Raw genomic sequence first — 21,850 nt, 5'->3', positions numbered from 1 at the left:
TTAAAATATACCAGTTTGAGCATTTTATATAAGACCAGATCAACTATAAAAATCTGATATCTAGACAGACCCTAATAAACCTGATGAAAACCAGGTAAATTAGATCAGCTTAAAGCTAACAAAATGTGATAGAAATGTTCTAAGTTGTCTGCAAAAGTGCTTTCAGGCAGAAGGATTAGCATGAAGTATGTTTTTACAAGGATTAGGGAGAATATTTTACAGGATAAACTAGCCCATAAAATTGTTCCTTTTTGCTTGAGTCTATAGATGGTCTTCTCTTGTAAAATATGCAGCCTGAACAAAAACTTGCAGTTTTTAGCTATTGCAATAATAGTTTGTTCTTTCCTGACACACCATGCATAAATTTGGAACAACTTCTGGAACAACTGATGTATGCATTCTGGTTCTATGGAAATAAGACTATCCAAATAATTGTTTTAGAACATATATATGAAATACTGGAATTCTGATTGCCTTTCAGTTATTTGGGCAGGAATGCAGGTTATATTTTCAATGACATCATGCTCTCAGGCATATTTCCTATTATCCTTACACATCAGCGCACTAAACTTTGTGTCTTAATATATCCCTATAAATTTTCATCTTATTTGCTTTTAAAGAGTTGAAAGTGTTTACGAATGGTGATTGTGTTTGAAGAATTTCCTAGATATATATTCTCCAACAGAAAGTGTAGGCTGTGTTTGAATTTAGTTTATCTGCTGTACAAAATTTCTAAATTCATGGAGCAGCTACTGTAAATTCAAATTTGAAATACATATACCAAAGTACCTAATGTACAAAGCAATCATAAAATGTACTTGGCTTAGACCTTTTAACCACATCACTGGGTGCTGTAAAAGAAACATTTAGCCTAAAAGCTCAGAAGATGCATGATGAAAGCTGCCCAACAGAAGTCTTTGGAGGTTGCCTGAATAATTAGTCTTGTGGGATGAAACTGGTCATGCAAGGAGGAGGATTTACACTGCTCTCTATTCCCCTCGTAAAGTGTTGCTGGCCCTTATTGGCTCAGCTAACTCATGTATCCAAATGCACTTAGCAGTGAGAAAAAAAATATTCCCACCAGCTGCTGAGGAGCCTTGCAGTGACCTCTCTATCCTAGTACAAACACATGGAAGAAATTCATCTTCTTTCCATGAGAATTCCTGTGTGCTCTGCAGCAGCAGTTTTGGTGGAGACCTCTTTTCCACTTGTTAGCACTGGCTGTTTCACAAGGCATACTTTTGCATTTATTCAAACGTCAAAACACAATGGGGTCTGGAAATAGGCAGGAATTTGTGTAAAGCAGATCTGTGCCAAATTGTCCTGCAGCTCCTCTGCTAAGAAAGTAGCAAGAGTTGCATGGCTTTACTCATGGGTTTGCATCTTTTGTCATGGGGTTTTTTTTCCACAGGAATGCCTTGGCAGCATCTATTTAAGCAATAGGCTAAGGATGCACTGTGCTGCCAGAAGTTTGGAAATTGCTGCTCCTTTGTTTGAACATGGTTAGCCCAGCTTCTCAGTCAAAGGCAAAGGGTTTAGAGTTACCAGTTCTTAGGAAGAGTCAGCTCTGGGTGTTAGAAAACTGAAAACAGATGCTCTATGTACAGCAGAAACAGGAGGGTTTTTTCCTTTTCTTTTTCTTTTTAAAGATACATTTCTGAAACTTGCAGTTGTTTTAGGTTAAAATACTATTTGAGAATGGTTTGATCATACAATCAGCAGGCAGATAAATGAATCCTCCAGCCAGTGGGTTGTTAATGGTAGGAGTGGAAGGGCCAGTCTGCTTGTCTGTCACTATTTACTTCCACGCATCTCAAATTGCATCCCCTGATTGCATCCTCTTTAGAAGCATGACTTTTGGTTCTCAAAAGCCACTGAGGAAACAAGAGAAAATCATAAATCTGGGCCCAGTAATTATACAGCCAAATTGTGAGACTTAGATTGATGATGTTTTCAGGGTGGAAAGGATCATACATGTATGTGCACTTACTGGGCAGCAGCATTTCCAAGCAAAAATTGCACTCTGTAGGAGTGGGGAGGCCTGTTCAGTGCTTAATGGGGACTCATAAGAAAAATGGAGTGGCTTTTTACTAGGAGCTCTAGTGACAGGAGAAGGACAATGGTTTTAAACTGAAAGAGGATAGATTTAGATTGGACATAAGAATTTAAGTTCTTCATGATGAGGCTGGTGAGAAATAGGAATAGGTTACCCTGAGAGGTTGTGGATGTCCCATCTGTGGAAGTATTCAAGGCCAGGTTGGAAGGGGTTTTGAGCAGCCTGGTCTATTGCAAGGTGTACCTGTGCAGAGCAGGGAAGTTGGACTAGATGATCTTTGAAAGTGTCTTCCATCTCAAACCACTTTGATTCTCAGTAAGTTTATGCATCACCTAGAGACCCCCTGGCAGGCCATGACAGGTCCTGGCTCAGCTGGCAAATTCAACTGGAGTGGGTTCAGAGCCCACCTGTGACAACTGACTGATTTTATTTGAGTCTGTCACACGTGTGTGAGGGCTGTTCTGTGGAGATCGCAGTGCTGTGTTCAGCATGACTGATGACTTGTAATTTTAAAGGAAGGACCTCTGTTTTGGTGGGGTTAGGCAGAGACTGATGTGAAATAGGCAGCAATACATTTTAATCATGCTCCTTTTTTTAAATAAGTGTTCCTGTGTTGGACACTTCTGAAACAAGGAAAACACATTTTATGACTGTGTTATGCATCCATAAAAGGGGATTTTACAATTCTTTTGCTGACAGACCCTTAAGCAGATAGACACAGGTGGGTGCTGCTGTCACATTCATGCAAACTATTGGTTAACTAGCTATATAAGTTTGGAGTGAAATACTGTGGAAGTACATAGAAGTGTACAGAGTGTCTGTCTAGGCAGACTGGATCAGCACATGTCAGCACTGTGCTGTTAGAGCCAGGGCACTCCATTCATTTAGATGAGCCTTGTGTGTTTATTAAAACAAAAACAAAACAACAACAACAACAAAACACCAGGAAAAACTAAACAGATGAAAATGCTTAATTTACTTTTTTTTCACTTGTAGCAGCCAAAAGCCACAATAGGTAAATGAATAAGTGTGATCAAATGTGACTTGGAACATACAGCCTGCTCTGTATTTGTCCTTAACCCTTTATACCATGTATGGTGTTTATTTTAGTATGTTCAATTTCCTGCAGGCACCTTTCTTGTGGATTGTATTCTACTCATCTCCCCTTAAAAGTCTTACCAAATATTTACCATATGCCCTTTCTTACTATGCCTCTGCTTCTCCAAGCTGTTTCTGCCCTGCTGTCATGTGTCTCCCAATGTTCTCCCCACTCCATTCTCAGCTGCAGGAGTTATCTGTCTGTGACCAGAAGCAGCTCCCCCAGTTTGTTGTTTCTGCTGGGTGGCTCCATCTGCATCAGCTCATCTTCATGGCTCCCTGAGGCAGGACTGCAGTTCATCCAGCACCATCTCTTCTGCACACTCATTCCTCCTGCTCCCCAAGCTGGAGTGAACTCTGAGTATGGAGAGTATCAGCAGGTGCCACCAAGTTAAGCATGTCTTACTGTATTTTTCTTGCTTCTGAGAGAAAAATTTGAAACAAAAGAAAAGGAAAAGCAGTCAAGAAACAAAAGAGGTGTTTCCAGGTGAGGTTTGAAAAGAGATGGGGAGTCAATAAGGCAGTGAGTATGTCTGAGATCCCCATTGAGATCTGAAAATCACCTGAGGTTCCTGTTCCTTTATTTTTCCCCCTTTTTTTTCTTCTACCTCCTACTTTGTAATCTGAGACTTTACACGAGAGTATTCAGGCTGTTGTAGCAGCAATTGTAAGAGACGAAAACTTGGAGGCTGTGCCTAAGAAAATAAGAAAATAAGAAAATGGGGGGAGGAGGAGCTGTAAGAAGATGAGAAAAGATGTGTAAGGCAAGAAAAATAAAAGGGCTTTTTAAAAGCTGTAATGAACATTAATTTGAAGGACAGAGAAAAAAAAATCTCACTTTAATCTCGGGGCGAACAAAATCAGCAAGACCAACATGAGGATACAAATGGTCTAAATAAAAGTTTAAAAAAATTTCAAGACAAACCAAATAAACACCTGTAATTTATCTCCAGAAGCAGAAGGCAGGAAAATTCTCTCTTCCTCATCTATGTGTTTCTTAGCTCCTGACAATCAACAAACTTTCAGTTTCAAGAGTTTTCCCCATCTACCCCTCTCTGTTTGTGGCATGCATTATCATCTGCCTGAGTACAATGGATATTGTGGTGTACTCTATTGAGTGTGGTCAAAATAGCTTCCCATTTTCATAGAGCTTTTGTCCCATGTCTCAGTAGTCCTGGATAAATCACTGGCACAGATAAATAAATGCATGAAAATTAAGAATGCCGGGATCTGTTAAACCCAAATGCAAAAACAAAATAAAGAGAAACAGAAGAGTAAGAGGGCAGCATGGTGATGAGCCAGGGAATCACACAGCAGACATACTACCAAGTGCGAGATAGAATTAGAAGAAGAGGATTTTTTTGCATTACTCACCATATTTGCATTTCATAAATTTATGGGTTAAAATTTATTTACCCCATTGATTTATAGGATCAATTTCATATGGTATTATCACTGCAGTTTATACATGATGCTTCTATTAAGCCCTATGACACTGCAATATAACAAGAAGACAAAAATGTTGGCTCTGCCTCATGCCAAAATTCTGCATAGCTTTAAATGTCTGTGTGCTGTTCTGTACAGTCACATCTCAGCTAGGAAATCCTGGCTCTTTGCAGCTCTCCTCTGGCTGTGCTCAGCACGGGGTACATGCAGGTTCAAGCTGCTGACACAGGGGCTGCAGCTGCAGCAGACATCAGAGCGTGGTTTGGTGCTTCTGCTTTGAGGGGGACGGCGAGACCGATTGCCTGCCTGTGAACTCCCAGTTTGAATTCATACATGCTGGAAGTGTCCTTTTGACTTGAGTATTGCTTTGTGCATGTGATAAATGGTTAATTACAAGGTTAATTACACGGAAGAACTGGTTCTGGCAAGGAAGGAGGCAGAAAACTTTGTGTTTGTTTCCACATGGTCATGCTCAGATTCCCCCACGCTGGAAGAAAATCCTCCTCCTTTCTGGCTTCTTCCAGGGGAAGTCCAAAACCAGTCCTTGAAGATGACCTTATAGCACTGAAAACAAGCAGTTCGTTGTTGTAGCATGGAGCTGGTGACACAGAGTCTCCTTTTACTATCACTATAAATGCATTTTTTTCCTTGTGCTGTAATACCCTTATAAGTGCAAGGAAAGCCTGCAAATCAGCACTATCCTAACTCCCTGGGCTTTCCTTTCCATGCTTCAGACTCTCATTTTCTGCAGGTTCACCAGCTAAAAGAAAAGAATATTTTTTTTCCTGGGTTGCAGAAGGGATAAAATAACCTAGGGCTTACATGGAGCTGGTGAGTGTGCATGAGAAATCCCTGCTTTCTGCTGGGCTTCTGTGGCTGCCTTGTACAGTGGTTGCTGCAGGAAGTCACCCCCCCTTGAAGCTCAGGCAGCTGCAGCAGGTGTTTACCCTTGCAGCCAAATCAGGTTTGGCCACTGCAGGATCAGGTAGCATGAAAGTGTAAGTGACTCTGGGAGTGTCTGGAGTGGCCTGTGGCCCTGTGCTGACTGCAGACTGATTCAGCTGGGTGTTAGTCCACAGGGCATCATTGGGATTAGTGCTCAATGAGATTGTAGATAAATACAAAACCTTAGTTTTTGTTCGTCAGGAGATCTCATAGTTTCAAGAAAATCACAAAGCAGGTCAAAGAGGAGATTCCGTGGGTTTGGATTCCTGATGAGTCAGCTGCTTGCTGTTAAACACTCAGCTGCTTTTCTTACAGATCAACTGCATCTTTGTAACACTTGAGAAAGTGAGGCCTCATTAAAAGGAGTGCTTCATTGCTACTGAGAGAATGGAGAAGAGATGGAGGGATGAATGTAGAGGCCCAGACTGAATGGGAGGTGTGATGGTCCAGGAAGGCATGAATGCAGGTCTGCTTCTGCAGTGTTTCTCTTCTCTGTGTGTGCTCCTGCCTCCATTAGTGGGGCTGGAATGTGAATGTGCAACCCTCTGGTTTGGGATGATAATATGAACACTTGTCTTCATAATAAAAAATAGAATTTGAGAAGACCTTTCTGGCATAAGCTAAACTTGTCTCAGAGTGGTTTATAATCTGTAATTGCTGGTAGTGAATGCTGTTGAATGAGGTCTCTCCACAGCAGCTGTTTTTATTGACTCTTTTTTTTAAGCTGCTTGGCACTGTAAAATCTTGAAAGTATTTTCACGTAAAAGAAATTTTATTTTGATTCCTAAGACCAGCCAAAAAACCTGTCCTTGGACTATGTCAGGATCTATGGTGTAAAAGATTTTCAAAATCAAAACATTGCCAGGTCTGACTGAAATGAACCAGGGAATTCATTAGAGTCTCTGCTTCGAAGAGTGCATATAAATCTGCCAAGTGCTACTCTTTTCTTTTGTTTACCTGCTGATGTTGCAGAAACAGGACATTATTGGAAGTTCTGGAGTGCAATAGCAAAATTTTTAAGTATGTATTTTCTGAGTCTCATTACCTGTTGTTAATGCTCTTTTGAGTGACTCCTAGTTGAAAAATTAAGGCTCACATGCCTCCCTCTTGCTCTGAATTTGGATCTGGATCAGAATATTAAATAGTTTAAAGTTCAGGTGTGCATGGATGAAAGGTTTTGATTCCAACTACTAATAGTGTTATTAATTTAGCTTGAAGTTAATAACATAATTATTAATATGAATTCTGAATTTTCTAGCTGCTTGCCTCTCTTAAACTTTTGACACAATCAATTTTGCCAATTTTGCTCAAAGTTCATGAGAGTGCTTGTCATAGGTATGCTGGGATGCTGGTGGATGTAGAATCTACTGTAAAAGGCAGTTGTGTTCCTCAGGTGTTAATACAATTGCAATGCCTGGAGAAACCTTTTCTAAGGTGGGACAAGAAAACATCTCTGTTTGGCTTGTGTTTTACTGTAGTTGCCAGGGATACTACAGATGGATGAGATACTCTGTTTAATCCCCTCCCCACCCCTTCGAAGCCTGTGAGACATGAGAAAGATTTGGTGATCTTTGGTAAATAATTGGTGGCTCAGGTTCCCAAAACTCATCTTTTTAACTTGTGTGAATGTTGATAAGGATGTAAGCAAAATTTTTTAAAAGTCCTTAAAATTCCCTTTGGATCATCCTGTTCATACAACATTTCTTCATCCTTTCAAACATATACTATTGCCCTTGAGCTCCCAGCTATCCCAGCTGTGGGAAGCCACAGTGTCCACTTGGGTTAATGGGTTATCTTAGGCAGTGACTTATCTAGGTCTTTTTGCTGCTGATATCTCAGATCTTCTGAAAGATGAGGGTCTCCAGACTGATGGAAACATCTTCTTGCTTGTGACCCTTTCCCAGGGGAAGCATGCAGTGCATACTCTCCTCTCCCAGACACTGCTGGCCTCTGCTGATGTTGTAGGCACAGGATTGGGATTTACTCCTCTTTGGACCAAAGTACAACTCATTCTTGACAGATGAAACCATGGTATAGGTATATTGGGTTTGCATAGCAAGGGTTTGGTAATGGAGGTGTTTTCTGTGAGAAGCTGCCAGAAGCTTCCCCCATCCATGTCCAACAGAGCCAAATCCAGCTGGCTCCTGGACTGGTCAGGGCCACGCTGCTCAGCAGCGATGGTATCACCCTGGGATAACAGATTTAAGAAGGGGAAAAAACAACTGTGAAGCAAGGAGAGAGTAGTAAAAATGTGTGAGACAAACAACTCCGTAGACACCAAGGTCAGTAAATAAGAGAGAGGAGCTGCTCCAGGCATCAGAGCTGGGATTCCCCTGCAGCCCGTGGTGCAGGTCATGGGGAGGCAGCTGTGCCCCTGCAGTCCATGGGGATCCATGGGGAGCAGAGATCCACCTGCAGCCCCTGGAGATCCATGAAGGAGCAGAGATCCACCTGCAGCCCATGGAGGACCCCACACCTGTGGAAAGTTCATACTGGAGCAGGCTCCTGGCAGGACCTGTGGCCTGTGGAGAGGGGAGCCACACTGCAGCAGGTTTGCTGGCAGGATTTGTCACCCTGTGGGGGACCTGCTCTGGAGCAGTCTGTTCCTGAAGGACTGGGGAAGGGATCCTTGTGGAAGGGATCCACTCTGGAAAAGTTCATGAAGGACTTCAGCCCATGGGTAGCAATCACTTTAGAAAAGACCATGAAGGGCTGTCTCATGTGGGACAGAGCACGTGCTGGAGCAGGGGAAGAGTGCAACAAGGAGGGAGTGGCAGAGATGTGATGAACTGACTGCAGCTGCCATTCCCCCCTTCTCTGTGCTGCTTGCAGTGAGACAGTAGAGAACTTGGGAGCAAAATTGAGCCCAGGAAAAAGGGAGGGTGTGGGGAAAAGGTTTTTTAAAGTTTAGTTTCAGTTCTCATTATCCTTCCCTGATTTTAATTGGCGACAAATTAAAATAATTTCCCTAAGTTGCAGCTGTTTTACCTGTGATAGTAATTGATGAGTGATATCTCCCTGTCCTTATCTCAACCCCTGATCCTTTCATCATATTTTTGTCAGCCTGTTTAGCCAAGGAATTGAGTGACAGAGTGATTTAGTGGGTATCGCAGCTTATTCTTGATATAAGAAACCCAGGTTTTCAGTAACCTGAATTTGTGTTCCCATGTGTCTTCCGCTGTTTTCCCAGGGACTGCAGGAAACACCAACAGAATGCACAGGGACTGAGGGTGTAACATTCATTATTTCCTTGGCAAATCTGTAATTTTCAACTAGTCCTTGTAACAGAAGATCCAATATAACTATTGCACATATTAAAAAAAAAAAAAAAGAAATCTTATATTATTGAAAATTACTCCAAATTTTTTTTTTTAATTTATCTTGTGAAAACAAGCAAAATTTGTGTCTTCCACACCAGGAATAGAAACAGTATTAAAGTATTTGTCCATATGTTACCAGGCAGTTTGACCTGATGGGATTTTTTGTTCCATATGAAGATGGTCTATACATCTTAGCAAATTGTGTTTTGAGAAGTGAAAGGGAAGGAAAATTGCTCCTTTTGAGCAGTACGGGCTATCACAACATCTAATGAAGTGGATATTGGTTTCTCATTCTCCACAGCATGACCTCCCATGGTTTTCTGACCCACAGGTCCCATCTGCTAGCAGCAAACTGTCACAACTACAGGGATGGACACCCTCACAGTGATCACTACTCTCACTGCTTCTGCCAGTTTTGGATACCTGGCATAGCATACCAACAAAGCTGTTCCTCTCTGTCTAAACCTTTCCAGTATGTTGCTGTGCTCTTGGGAAATTTCTTTGAATCCTGCAGTCTTGTTTCAGGTGATTCATTCTCTGAACCATTGTTCATTTGTTTTAGGAAATAGTAGTAAAAGTTGTAACTGAGGAAGTTGTAACTACAGTTCTTGCAGAAGTAGAAGCTTTGAAATCCAGACTGAATATCTGCTATCCCCTGCTTCTCATACATTCCCCAGTTTCTGTTTTGACTTCTTTTGAGCCCAAAACTGAAAGCTGAATTCTTTTCAACCTTTGGCACTTAATAAAAGCTAAAAAGTTGCTCAAAATGAGAGAGAAGAGATTTTTCATTCATCATTCCCCAAATAACTATGCCGTTGGAGTGCATTCTTTGCCTATTATCTTTTTCATGTCACAATTTTTGAGTCTTTTTTATAAATTTTTTTTCCAGTTTAAGTGTCTTCCACTCTTTTGGAGTACCTCTGATTAAGGGAAAGTTTGCTGGGAGAACCACCGTTTTCTGCATCTCTTGCCATTAAAGCATATCAGTACCTGCCTCGCTTGGCAAAAGTGCTTGTCTCTTGACCAGAATTTCAAGTAAAAAATTTTGTCCGGATGAGAGGACATAGCAGGGCTTAATTAAGTATATATGTGATTAATGAAGAAATACTCTGCAAAAAAAAACCACAGAAGCTAAAACGGTGAGATTATTCCTTCACTGAAGATTTTCTTGTCTGTTGCTTTTTGGGAATAACGCTTGTTTTAGTTCCCAGTTATTCCAGTTGCAGGCAAAATTTGGTATTATTTCACTTCAGGTGAAGCAAGTGTAAGAAATTAATTAGCATAAGGCTAAAGATATATCAAAGGCTAAGGTGATGGGGAATGGCTGGAAAGTGAAGGTTCCTGTCTTCAGTCACAGCAGATAATTTTACACTGAAGGAGAACACCTGCCAAGTCCATGTCAGCATGGTACTAGTGCTAGTTCTTAGGGTTGTTTATAATAATGTGAAGTCAATTTGAAGCTCACTTTGTGCTTGTAGGTTATAGATGCTCCTTTTTTCTGCATGCCTTTTGAAAAATTGGGTGTTATTTAAGGTTACTGGTCTAGCTTGAGTAGGAAGATACAAAGTTCTGGGTACTTACTTTAAAATTGATCTCTGTGGGGCAGAGCTCCTGTAGTTGTGTGATTACCAACACAGTGTCACTTTATGGCAGTTCCCCTGTATGAAGTGTTCTCCTGGGTGCCCTGTGTTTCCTGCACATAAATTCTAGAATTTCATATTTCTTGTAGGAAACAGTAGAGGGGACAAGAGGCTGGATGGAGACAAGACTTTGAGAGAGAAAAAAAATTATGTGAGCAAGTGCTCTCTTGGTCTTCTTTTATCCTGGGTCTGCTAAGGGCTTTAAACTAAGTGCAAATTGAGAGTGGAGGGTGTATGGCAGTTCTCAGGACCAGGCATGACTTAGAGTAAACCACCCAGGCCTGTGTGTAAATACAGAGTGTGATTAAGCCATTGGAAATACGTTTCCTGTGCAGAACATCATGAATTCTATGCTCCAGCCTATGCTTCTTACACCTTTCTCTTGTGTTTCTGCAACTTGTTCATTTAAAACGGAAGTTTTTCACAGCAGGAGACTGCTTCTTGATGCATTCCCAGAGCATCTAATTCAGTACAGCACCCGTGTTAATAGCAGCTCTGGCATTCTTGTCACACCAGCTGGTCATAGAAGGATTCTTCCAGCTGCTTCTTCCCAATTAAGTTAAAAATAGGTGAAAGGGGCCTGTGATTGTAGTTCATCTCACTTCATTCTATTTACTTTTTTAATTTTCTTAAGCCTGCTATTTGATAAGTGAAGGAGAGTTTAATTCTGAATCTCTTCATAGTGTATTTAATTTTTGTTTACTATTTGCTTTGGAGAGATGAAGGAATATGAAACTAATAAGTATAGAGAATTATGAACTTGCATAGAGATCTGAGCTAATCTGATGGGGGTTGGCATGAGACAAGAGTGGCAGGAAGTAAATAACAAAAACAAACAAATAAACAAACAAAGATAAGGCATTATTAATGGAGAGTGCATGTAGTTCTGAATAATTTAAGTAAAAAAATTTATATATAAACAAGGCAGAAAATAGTAGGGAGGAAGCATTACCCATTTTTATACAGAGAATTAATTACTCCTCTAAGAGACGGGTTTAGACATGCAAAATGTACTTTTTATTAAGTTCTGGTTATGGCATGGACCAGCAAGAATCTTCTTTCTTCTGGTACAAAGACAGGAGTATTTCAAATGCAGCCTTTATGTCCTGTGTGCCACCAATGGACAAAATGGGTTTTTTCAATCCACTGAAATACAGGAACATGGAGGAGAATTGAGTACTGAAATTAAGGTACAATGAATTATTTTCCATTCATTTAAGGCACATTTTGTAAGTAGAGCTATTTATGGGGGTTTCTTTGACTGAGAACAGAGATTATAATAATCTAAAAATAATTACCTTGTGAGAAAAGCAGGAACAAATTAATCTCAATTCTGCATTTGATCCTTGTTCAATAGGTAATAGAGTGATAAAACTGGTGTGAAAAAACCCTGCAGTAGTGTGTCAAGCTGGCTTTTTATTTCATTGTAGATAACTGTAAGGGATAATATTTGAAACTAGATGACAAACATTATCACAGATCATTTAGCGATGGAGAAGTAAGATGGGATCAAAGCTGGAAAATTGAAGTCCTTAGGAACAGTAAGAAAAGAGAAGAATTCAGAAGAACTCCGGGTTCCTTAGAGCAGGTCAGCTCTTGTTGTAAAGAGATCCAACACTTCATTACATTACAAAGCATGTGCTAAAGTCTGTGTGTCTGGAGAATAGGTTACAAGTCTCAGCCTTTTCTTGGTCACTGTCATAGGAACTCAATCTATCATTAGAAAGCCCAGCTTGTGCTGCCAGTGATGTACTCTCTTGTCTTTGGCATCATTTTATAGCTAGCTACTCAGCTCGGTACAATGACAGGAGCTTCAGCAAACAAGCTTGAAGTTAGTGTTTTATTTACCCTGGGTTACATTTAGTAGGTTTTTGGGGATTTAGAGTTTAGTTCACTCTGATTTTAAGGCAGTTGTTCCCACCATTGTACATGCATTTTCTCCATAGAGCAGCAATACATGCTCAAATACTGGAGGACAGGCATTTTCTTTATGCATTTCTGGCAATGATGAGGTAGTTTGGGAAGCTCACAAATTATTTTTAAAACTTCAGCGGTGAATAATTGACACAGTATGATGCTGTTTGGACAAGCACTACCACATTTTGTCACTCCATGTTGTTTCAAATTGGCTGTTCTCATTGTGCTTTAGCACAATCATATAATCAATCTAATTGGTTATATGATCATCTTCTAGATATATGACCTTGTTAAATTCTTCCCCAACAGATTAAATTGCTAGGCAATTAACAGGACTTGAAGCTTTCCATAATCTTCATACTGTCTACCCGTGCACAAGAATAAGTGAATTTAAGTAATGAAAAACCACATTTCTCAGTTTTGTGTAAATTTATTTTTCTATATGTTTCATGTTATTATTTTCTTCCCCTTTTTAGGTACTACATAGAAATGGCTTTATGGATCTGGACACTGACGATCTTGAGCTGTTTTTGCATCACCTTATCCAGAAATGAGGAACTGAAATTTTTTCAGAGTGCTACAGAGCTAAATCATCTAACAGTGGATAATGACACTGGGATAATCTATTTGGGAGTGGTAAATGCGCTGTATCAGCTTACAGAAAACCTGGAAGTAATCAGATCTGTAGAAACAGGTCCAAGAAAGGACAACAAAAAATGCACACCTCCCATTGATGAAAATCAATGTAAAGAGGCCGTACTGACTGACAATTATAACAAATTACTGTTGCTGAACAAGGTGGATAATACAACTGTGGTATGTGGAAGCCTTTTTAAGGGAATCTGTGCTATCAGAGATCTACAAAACATTAGTGATGAGAAGTACTACGTAGACAGTAGTGGAGAAAAGTCCTTTGTAGCAAGCAATGATGAGAATGTATCGACTGTGGGACTGATCACTTCCTTGAATAATGACCGAGTGCTGTTTGTTGGGAAAGGGAATGGACCAAATGACAATGGGATCATAATCAGCACTCGGCAGCTTTACGCCAGGGATGGGAAAGACATTTTTGAAATGTATACAGACTCAGCAGCTGTTAAGTCAGCTTATCACTCATCAAGCACACAACAATTTGTGGCAGTTTTTGAGGATAAAAATTATGTTTATTTTATTTTTAATCAACAAGAGAAACAACCTGTCAACAACCGCACACTGATTGCACGTCTGTGCAAGGACGATGCCCATTATTATTCCTACTTTGAAATGGACTTGGGTTGCAAAGATGATGATGGTGCCTATGACCACTGTCATTCTGCTTACGTCACTACCCCTGGAAAAGAACTGGCTGAGAGCATGGCTCAGCAGGGACAACCTGCAGATACTCCCTCAGATGACAAAGTTCTTCTTGCACTCTTCAGCAAAGTAAACAAAGATGACGGCTCTCTAAAATCTGCCATGTGTGTGTTTTCCTTGCGGCAGATCAATGAAAAGATGGAAAAAAACCGGAATGATTGCTACACTAAAAAGAATACCAGCTCATTTTACAAACTTTTTTCAGCAGAAAACCCGTGTGCATTACATGGACTGGTAATATGAATAATATAATTATTAGTTTTAGAATCTGTGTTAGAGTTTGTGGAAAATATACATGTTTTAGGTGGCTTTGAGCTAAACTGTATTAAGATGACTGAAAACTCAATAGATGGATTCACTATAGAAATGGAATGTGGGGGGTTGTGGACCAGGTTAAGTAAGAAATGACAAAATTTTGAGTCTCTTAGGAAGGATTTGATGTTTTTTCAAAGATAAGTGTTGTTTTCCTAAATGCATTTCTTTTAAAGGGCTCCTTCTGGTATAGGAGTTATTGAGACAAATGCAGGGATTTTTTACATCCATGATCAGCTTTCAGGTGATCACTGTAGACAATTGTAGTTTCAATGGGTTTTTTTACAACGTGTTTAAATGGTATTAAGAATCTTTTAGATGGTATCTGTAATTCAGCTTTTTTTTCTCACTTGTATTTGTATTGTTAGACAACTGAAATACCCAGATTTTCTGTATTCAGGTGGTCATATTTTGGTGTGGCTCAAAATACTTTTATAGCATGACAGCCATCTTCTTATGGCCAGTCATTACTTTGACTATAAGGTTTTTGAAGAGTTACAACTGTTACAACTGCTCAGTTACTGTTCTTCAATCTACGGCTGTATCTGAGAGGCAATTTTGAGCATTTCAGTTGGCTTTGTGATTGTTTTGCTCACATCACTCTATTCCCAAGCCCCACTTGTGCACACCACTCATTCATTACTGCAGCCAACCCTAAACTGGGTTGAGAAATTGAATCATCTTAAAAGTAACTGCTTTTTAAGAAGATGTCTTAATTTCTCAGCCTAAGCAAGGTGCACACTTTCATAAGCAGCTATGTGAGCACAACTTAAGGAGTGGTGTGCTATAGTCCAGGGAGAGGAGCGAACAGCTGAAGAGATGGAGCATGGGAATACCTTTTTTTGGTATTGACCCATAATCCTTCACCTTGTAAGACTGAAGCCATCTCCCACACAGTAAGTCACTAGCGCTGATGAGTCAAAATTACACATTTTGCTTCGAACCACCAGTGTTACTTTTTGCAGTACCCTGCATCAAACACAGAAATCCTGAATGTGACGAGTGGCCATGGCTCCTGACAAAAATAAGGTGTAGATTTCAGATCAGAAACATGGTTTTGTTACCAAATATAGCAAGAAAGGCAAGGTGTGAATGAACTTTCTTCTGGTATCTCTTGCTGCCGCTCAAGATTAAAGCGTAGTGAAGAGGGAATGTTTTGAAGTTCATGAGACAGTTGCCAGGGAGTTGCTTTTTTATGGATTGCAGCAAAGTACAGCAATTAAAAAAGCAGTCTTCAAGGCAAAGTTGGTTAAACCAGTCTCTATGACGTGTTCATTTTGATTAAACCAACTGGTTAATTTTTAAACTGCTGCTATGATTAAGCAGGAAAAAAAAAAATTCTCTCCCTGTATCTCCTGGAAAGTGAAAGCATGAAAGCAGTTCTCAATTAGCAGGCTGCTGTCTGATTACTGCCTGTTGGCTGGGGGCAAATGCCCAGACAATCCATTTCTCTCCTCCTACTCTTCAGTGTCTGAGGGGTATTATATTGTCTAGTAATAGGGCTGCACTTCATTCCTAGCTAGGAATTAGTGATCTGAATGTTTAACATCAGCCTGTATTGCTATTCCTTATTAGAATGCAAGCAAAAATTTCCCCTGTGGCTCCGAACACTTGCCGTACCTTTTGGGAAGCAGGAATGGTGTTGTAGAGAAGGCAGCGCTGCAGAAAGAAGGGATGAATCTCACGGCCGTCACGGTGGCTGTGGAGAACGGGCACACCGTGGCCTTTCTGGGAACGTCGGATGGTAAAATCCTTAAGGTAACAAACTCAGTTAGAAGACTGGAAGGTGTATATGTAAAAGGTTTTGAACTAAAAGTCAGAATGGGATTTATAAGATATCATACTGGGACCAAATTCTCATGGAGCTTGGTTATTTTCATCTCAAAGGAAAGACGCATTATTTCTGATGTACCTCAGCTATGTGATACACAGATTGAATTAGCATTGCCCAAATGACACTTTTCCTGAAGGATTACATACCTACTGGGAGCTTTATATAAACAGCCTTAGGTAATCTAACAACTTTAGCCTTATCTCTATTCAAGCTCATACTGGTTTAAGAGCAACTTTTCATTTTATAGTCATTCTGGCCATTCAGTGAATAGAGGTGGCAGTACAAAGCCCAAGCTTAAGCTCTGATAAATTCTGGTTGTGTGGTGCTCAAGGCTTCACATGTTTGTGGTGTTAAAATACCAAAACTGCAACCAAACACCTTCTTTTGCTTGAAGGAGAGTGATGTCCATGTCCAACCTTAAACTTAGCACTGCCAAGTCCCACCAAACCACATGGAAAGTCATATGGGTGTGGTGCTTAGAGACATGATTTAGTGGTGGACATGGTGATGCTAGTTTAGTGGTTGGACTCAGTGATCTTGGTGGCCTTAGTGATTCTGTGAGTCTATGTCCCTAAGTGACACATCTCTATCTCTGTTAAATACCTTCAGGGATGGTGACTTAACCAGTTGCCTGGGCAGTCTGTTCCAATCGTCAACAAACCTTCCTGGGAAGAAGTATTTCCTAATATCTAATTTGAACCTCCCCTGGCACAAATTGAGGCTTTTCCCTTTCTCCCTCTTGCTTGCTAGTTGTGAGAAAAGACCACCCCACACCTCACTACAACCTCCTTTTTGGTAGTTGTAGAGAGTGTTAAGGTCTCCTGAGCCTCTGTTTCTCCAGACTGAACACCCTCAGCCACTCCTCATCAGACATGTACTCCAGACCCTTCACCAGCCTTGTTGCCCTTCTCTGAATACTCTCCAGCACCTCAACGTCTTTCTTGAAGATTTGCCTTAGTCCTCCTTTTGTTCTTAATATATTTTTAGAAACATTTTTATTGTCTTTTACATCAGTAGACAGATAATTGTGAGGGAAAGCAACATTAACCACCTTTTTTTTTTTCTTCCACAAAATAGGTCTTCCTGTCATCCACTGCAACTGAGTACAGCTCTCTTACCATTGAACCAAACAAACCTGTAAAGAAGGACCTGGTCCTTGATCAAACCCAGGAAAATCTGTACGTGATGACCACAGACAAGGTAACGTGTCCTGCTTGCATTAAGGACCCAGTCCTCTTTCACTTTCTCTGCAACTTAACCTGAGATTTATACATTTTCCAGTTGTTCCTGGAAATTGTCCTGTTTGATGGGACTCCCCCTACTCTGTGTGTATATGTATGTGTTTCTCAAGTCTAAGCTGATGGACTTGTTGTGACTTGGAGAATCGTTGTGTCCGTGATGCTTAGTGACAGGGTATGGGAGAGTGAGTTCCCCCTCTGGAGCTGTCATACAGGCTCTGTGAGAGGGAAGTGGAGATGTTTGGCACCAGCACACCTCAGGGTCAGGCAGCCCTAGCACTCAGTGTGGGATGTGTGGGGTACCAGTGGGTGCTGTGGCTGCCATCAGATCCTTTCAAGATCTCTCTGAGATCTTGCTCTCACTGACACGTCTGTAAAGCCACCAGTAGTTATTGTGAGTCTTAGTGTCAAAACTAAAAAGAAATGGAGAGAATTATTATATTTGGGAAACACTTTCATTCAAGCTTCTGCTAGAACTGAATACAGTAGGAAAAGTCCAAGTTCACTAGGAAAGGCATGGGCAATCTCTCCTAGGCCCCTTCTTTTTGATGTAAGGGGAAGGCACAATCTAGGTCTGTAAAAAATAGGGGGGAAAAAAAGCAAGTAGGAAATGAGAGGGATGCTAGATTCTCCTCCACCCCCAGGGGTAATCCTCTTCTGACACTTTTCTTTGTGGAGGCTGGAGCTGCCAGCTTCAAACACTTTGTTCAGCAGCTTTCCAGGACAAGGTGGGTGACAGGCTGTGACCATCTGCAGCCCTGCCAGTGACATGAAATGCAACGTGGAAATGCTCCGCACCACTAACACTGGGAGAATGAGGGGGCTCTGAAAGGAGAGTATTTGGAAAGACAGTGCAAGAAAAATGTTTTCTGGCTTCTTTATAAAAGGATTAATATAAATTCCTGCTGCGGGAACGTTATAGCCTAGCTGAAGGTTTTTAAGCTAGAAAAAACATTTGAAAAAATGCCAGAAAAACAACTGATAAAGCATTTAATAATAAGTGTGAGAGAGAGGTTACTTTTTTTTTTTATTTATTTTTTTTTAGTCGTTTTACTTCTCATTTGGCTTCTGTTTGGATTTGAACACAGCTCCAAGCTTCAACATTGTCCACAAAACTCTGGGTGGCCTGGCCCCCCATTTGACAAGCTGGCACATTATGTAAAACCCTGAGGTCCACAGTAGGCTACTGTGTGTGCTGCGGAGCAATGTAAGGGACAGCAGCAACACTGAAGGAAGACAAGCTTTCTGACAGTCAGCTTAAAATGGCAAAATTTAGAAAGATAGCAGACTACTTTTTTTTTTCAGAGAAAACCTGCAAAAAAAATCAATCACTACAAAACATTTAAATTTAGAATGCAGCAAATTTCTGCTGAAGAAAGGATTTTACTTAAATCTTTTCCAAGTAGCTCTCGTAGACACTGCAGTTTCTGAATACTGTGAATAATAGTTTTCTTTTACAAAACCTGTTTAGCTTAAATATGAATAGCTAAAGTTAGGAGCTCTGTAATGGCATTGCGTTACTGTCATCTCCAGGAGTTAATTACAGTGAGCAGTCCCACCCACTTTTAGAATCAGATAGACAGGAGGAGAATGGAGGCCTTCAGAGCTGGGAGAAACAAGGTGACATAAGCAAGGGAGGAAGAATAAAAGATGAAATATGTACTTCTGGGTTAGGCATGGCTGTGGGTTGTGGGAATAGACATATCAGAACCTTCATTTGTGTGTTTTAATTGTTAAAGGTAAACAATAAGGAACAACTGGCTGCACTGACAGGCATGCATGCTACTGAGCTACCTGGCAGATGCAGACTGCCCCAGCATTTAGAAATTAATTGCTTGGGCTCTGTGAGCACTTGAACAAAGTGGAAGTAGTGATGTGGTAGGTGATAGCTTCTTTAAAAAGAAATCTGAGAAACACAGGAAAAACAATACAGAGGTTAAGATCCATAGTGAGAATCAAGCTCTTGCTTTCCTGTTTCCCCGTTCTCCCCTCTTTTCTCCTGGCTTCTCTTGTGGTGCCAAGAGCAGTGGGGGATTTTGAGCAAATGCTTTCAGCAGTCAGTCCCTCTGCTCCTAAAGTTTGAACAGACAGCAGGAGAAACCCCTTGCAGCATCTTGTGGGACTTGGATAGGAGTTTAGCACCCCTGTGCTGCTCATGCTGGTTCATTCCAAGTGTTCATCACTGGTAGGATCCCAGATTCCTTAAGGTAGTTAATGTATTTGGAGGAAAGCAGTCACTGTGGCAGTCACTTACCATAATCAAGCTTGTTTGCTTGTTTTAGTTTTTAGCACTTTTTGATTTAGAGTGCCAACTCAAAAAGCTCTAAAATTAATTTATTAGCATTTTGTAATTGGCTGTTAAAGGAGCTGGTATTTTGGGTTTGGTTTTGGTTTGGTGGGATTTTTTGTCATTAAGGTCACACAAAACTTGCAGAGATGGCAATCTCTAGGGCTTGTTTATGCCTGCCAGAACTGTGAAACAAATATTTTGTCAAATAAAAAAAATCATTGACTGGATATTAATTTACTTATGGGTACCAGTTAGTGAATGAGTGCCAGTGATGCAGCTCCAGTTAGCTAAAAAGAAGAGAATGCTGAAAAGGTAAACCCTGTATTAAGAAATGCAAGAAAATTGCACAATATTGACATTTTTCTTAACTGAGTCATTTTCTTTAACTCTTCAAATGTGAAGGAAAGGCCAAACTCAGACTGTCAAAGTAACTTCGTAATTACCATGAGATGGGACTGGCATATTAAAATTAGACTATAAATCCTACATCTCAGAGTTTCGTTTTCTACACTTTTTGTGCTCTTTAAAAATAAAATGTAGTCATAAACTGGAAGATGTATGTCCTGTTTTCCTCTTGCATCATTGCAGCAGCATAGCTAAAAGGAATGGGTCTTCTTTCTGTGAGCCAAAGAAAACATTGTTTATTCTCCGCACCAAAGGAAATCAAAACTAGAAGCTGTATATTTACTGGGGGAATGAGACATGAGAACTGATGATGGTCTTTTTCCTGCTGCTTCCTGTCATAATTATTTCCATTTTATTTAGTGAATATATTCCATGATGGAAGGTTATGCTTGGAGAAGTGCAGTAACCCAAAATGCCCTGGTTCTCTCACGCTTGCAGACTTTCTGAAATACCTTCTGGCTGGAAGTGCATTTCCAAACAATTTCACCTCCATGGTAGTGATAGGGAGAGGAGAATATTCTCTTTAAAGAATGATCTAGTCAGTACCAAGTTAGTCTTTTGAAAGAATCCACCCTGCAGTAGCTGTTTCTTGAATTCAGAGCATTGCTGATGCAGTTTCTGTCCTGAGGTGCAGATTTCCACAAGTAATATAACGGGAGGAACTGAAAAGCTCAATTTTTGTAAAGCTTGCTCATAATTCTTGATTATAACAATGTCCTACTTTGCTTTGAAGACAGATTAGATAATACTGGAATGGAGGAAAAAAAGCAGAAAAAAGTATGTGAATTTAGACTTGATTAAGGGGGAAAAGAACAGACTGGTTTTATATGTATTTTGTGAAAATCAGGCTGAGCTCTGAGTATAATGATACAGCTGCCACAGGCAATGACACTGTACAGCTAAGTCCACCAATTTTTTCCACCTCCTTATGCCATCTTCAGTTGTTAGGTTTGCCTTGCTTTTGGTTTTCCAGGTGTACCGATTGCCTGTGCAGGACTGCCACAAGTACTCGGACTGCGAGAAGTGCGCGCAGGCCAGGGACCCGTACTGCGGCTGGTGTGTCAGGGAGGGCAGGTGAGTGAGTGTGCCAGCTCAGGTGAGTGAGTGTGCCAGCTCAGGTGAGTGTGCCACTGTGCCCAGAGCAGGCACTGCAGCTGCTGGGCTCCAGGCCTGTGCTCTGCCTGACTGCTTGGCAAGGCATCCCAGCTCTTCCTACCCAGCCTGATGCTCCTGACAGTCATTTAATTTTATCTCACAGACATTGGTATCAATAGTCTGTGCACACAAAAAAGTCCCCGTTGACTTTTTTCAGATTTGATTAGTTTGGGAAAATATATACTTCTCTGCTGGTACTGACAATGATTATGCATCTTCTAACTGTATGTTTTATCACTGTTTCAATTGTACAGTCACGTGGTCTCCCAGAAAATAAATAAAAAAACCTCCTTATTTCAGATTCAGAAATAATAGCATGTATTTTAAGTACATCAGTAAAGTGTAAAAAAGAACATAAAAGAAAAAAAGTGCTCATGTCTAAAACAGAGTGTATAGCTCAAATGCTGGTTTTACATAATCATCTATCAAGACGTGTAGCTACAGGGAACCCTCACCTGCCTGTAGGAGAGCAGAAAGTGACATTTTGCTGACTATCTGCAGAGGTTCACTGAATGAATATTCAAGCACATGTAAACTAGGACAGCACTGAACAGCCCTGGAATGTCTCTTCTTTACACTCTGCATTGATTAGAGTGCCGAGAGGGAAGAACAGTTCTGCAGTTCTCTTTTTGACTACTAAGTTAATTAACCCCTTGGCATGAGTGGTTGGGAATTCGTGATTCTAACTTCTTGCTGTTGGAACAAAGGGGTTGTTTAATTATAATATGCAGATGAATTTCAGGCTTCTAGTTTCCTGCCTGAAAATGTGAACTATCACATTATGTTACCTATCAGTCTGATGTAGCATAATATGGAGCACTGCAGAGAAACTTATGTGGTG

The 21,850-nt window shown here is 40.5% G+C and overlaps 1 protein-coding gene and 1 long non-coding RNA gene across 11 annotated transcripts in view; one reads left to right on the top strand and one right to left on the bottom strand.

The window, feature by feature from the left end:
• Positions 1–21,850, top strand: part of PLXNB2 (plexin B2) — a 249,411-nt gene that overhangs the window by 157,175 nt on the left and 70,386 nt on the right. For all 10 annotated transcript variants that reach the window (XM_064422211.1, XM_064422201.1, XM_064422210.1 and 7 more), the window contains 4 exons: positions 12,899–14,009; positions 15,663–15,845; positions 16,999–17,121; positions 20,828–20,928. In XM_064422211.1, coding sequence (XP_064278281.1) covers positions 12,912–14,009; positions 15,663–15,845; positions 16,999–17,121; positions 20,828–20,928 — 1,505 coding nt within the window. In that variant the 5' untranslated portion in view covers positions 12,899–12,911. The remainder of the gene's footprint in view (positions 1–12,898; positions 14,010–15,662; positions 15,846–16,998; positions 17,122–20,827; positions 20,929–21,850) is intronic.
• On the bottom strand, positions 3,090–5,511 carry LOC135301775 (uncharacterized). Its single transcript, XR_010363508.1, has 3 exons — positions 5,423–5,511; positions 3,718–3,849; positions 3,090–3,576 (listed from the first exon to the last, which is right to left on the bottom strand). It is a non-coding gene; the product is annotated as an uncharacterized LOC135301775 (long non-coding RNA).

The sequence above is a fragment of the Passer domesticus genome, chromosome 5 (assembly GCF_036417665.1).
Source record: "Passer domesticus isolate bPasDom1 chromosome 5, bPasDom1.hap1, whole genome shotgun sequence".
NCBI classification, from domain to species: Eukaryota; Metazoa; Chordata; class Aves; order Passeriformes; family Passeridae; genus Passer; species Passer domesticus.
The sequence above is the reverse complement of the archived record's forward strand: the minus strand, read 5'-3'. Positions and strand labels throughout refer to the sequence as shown.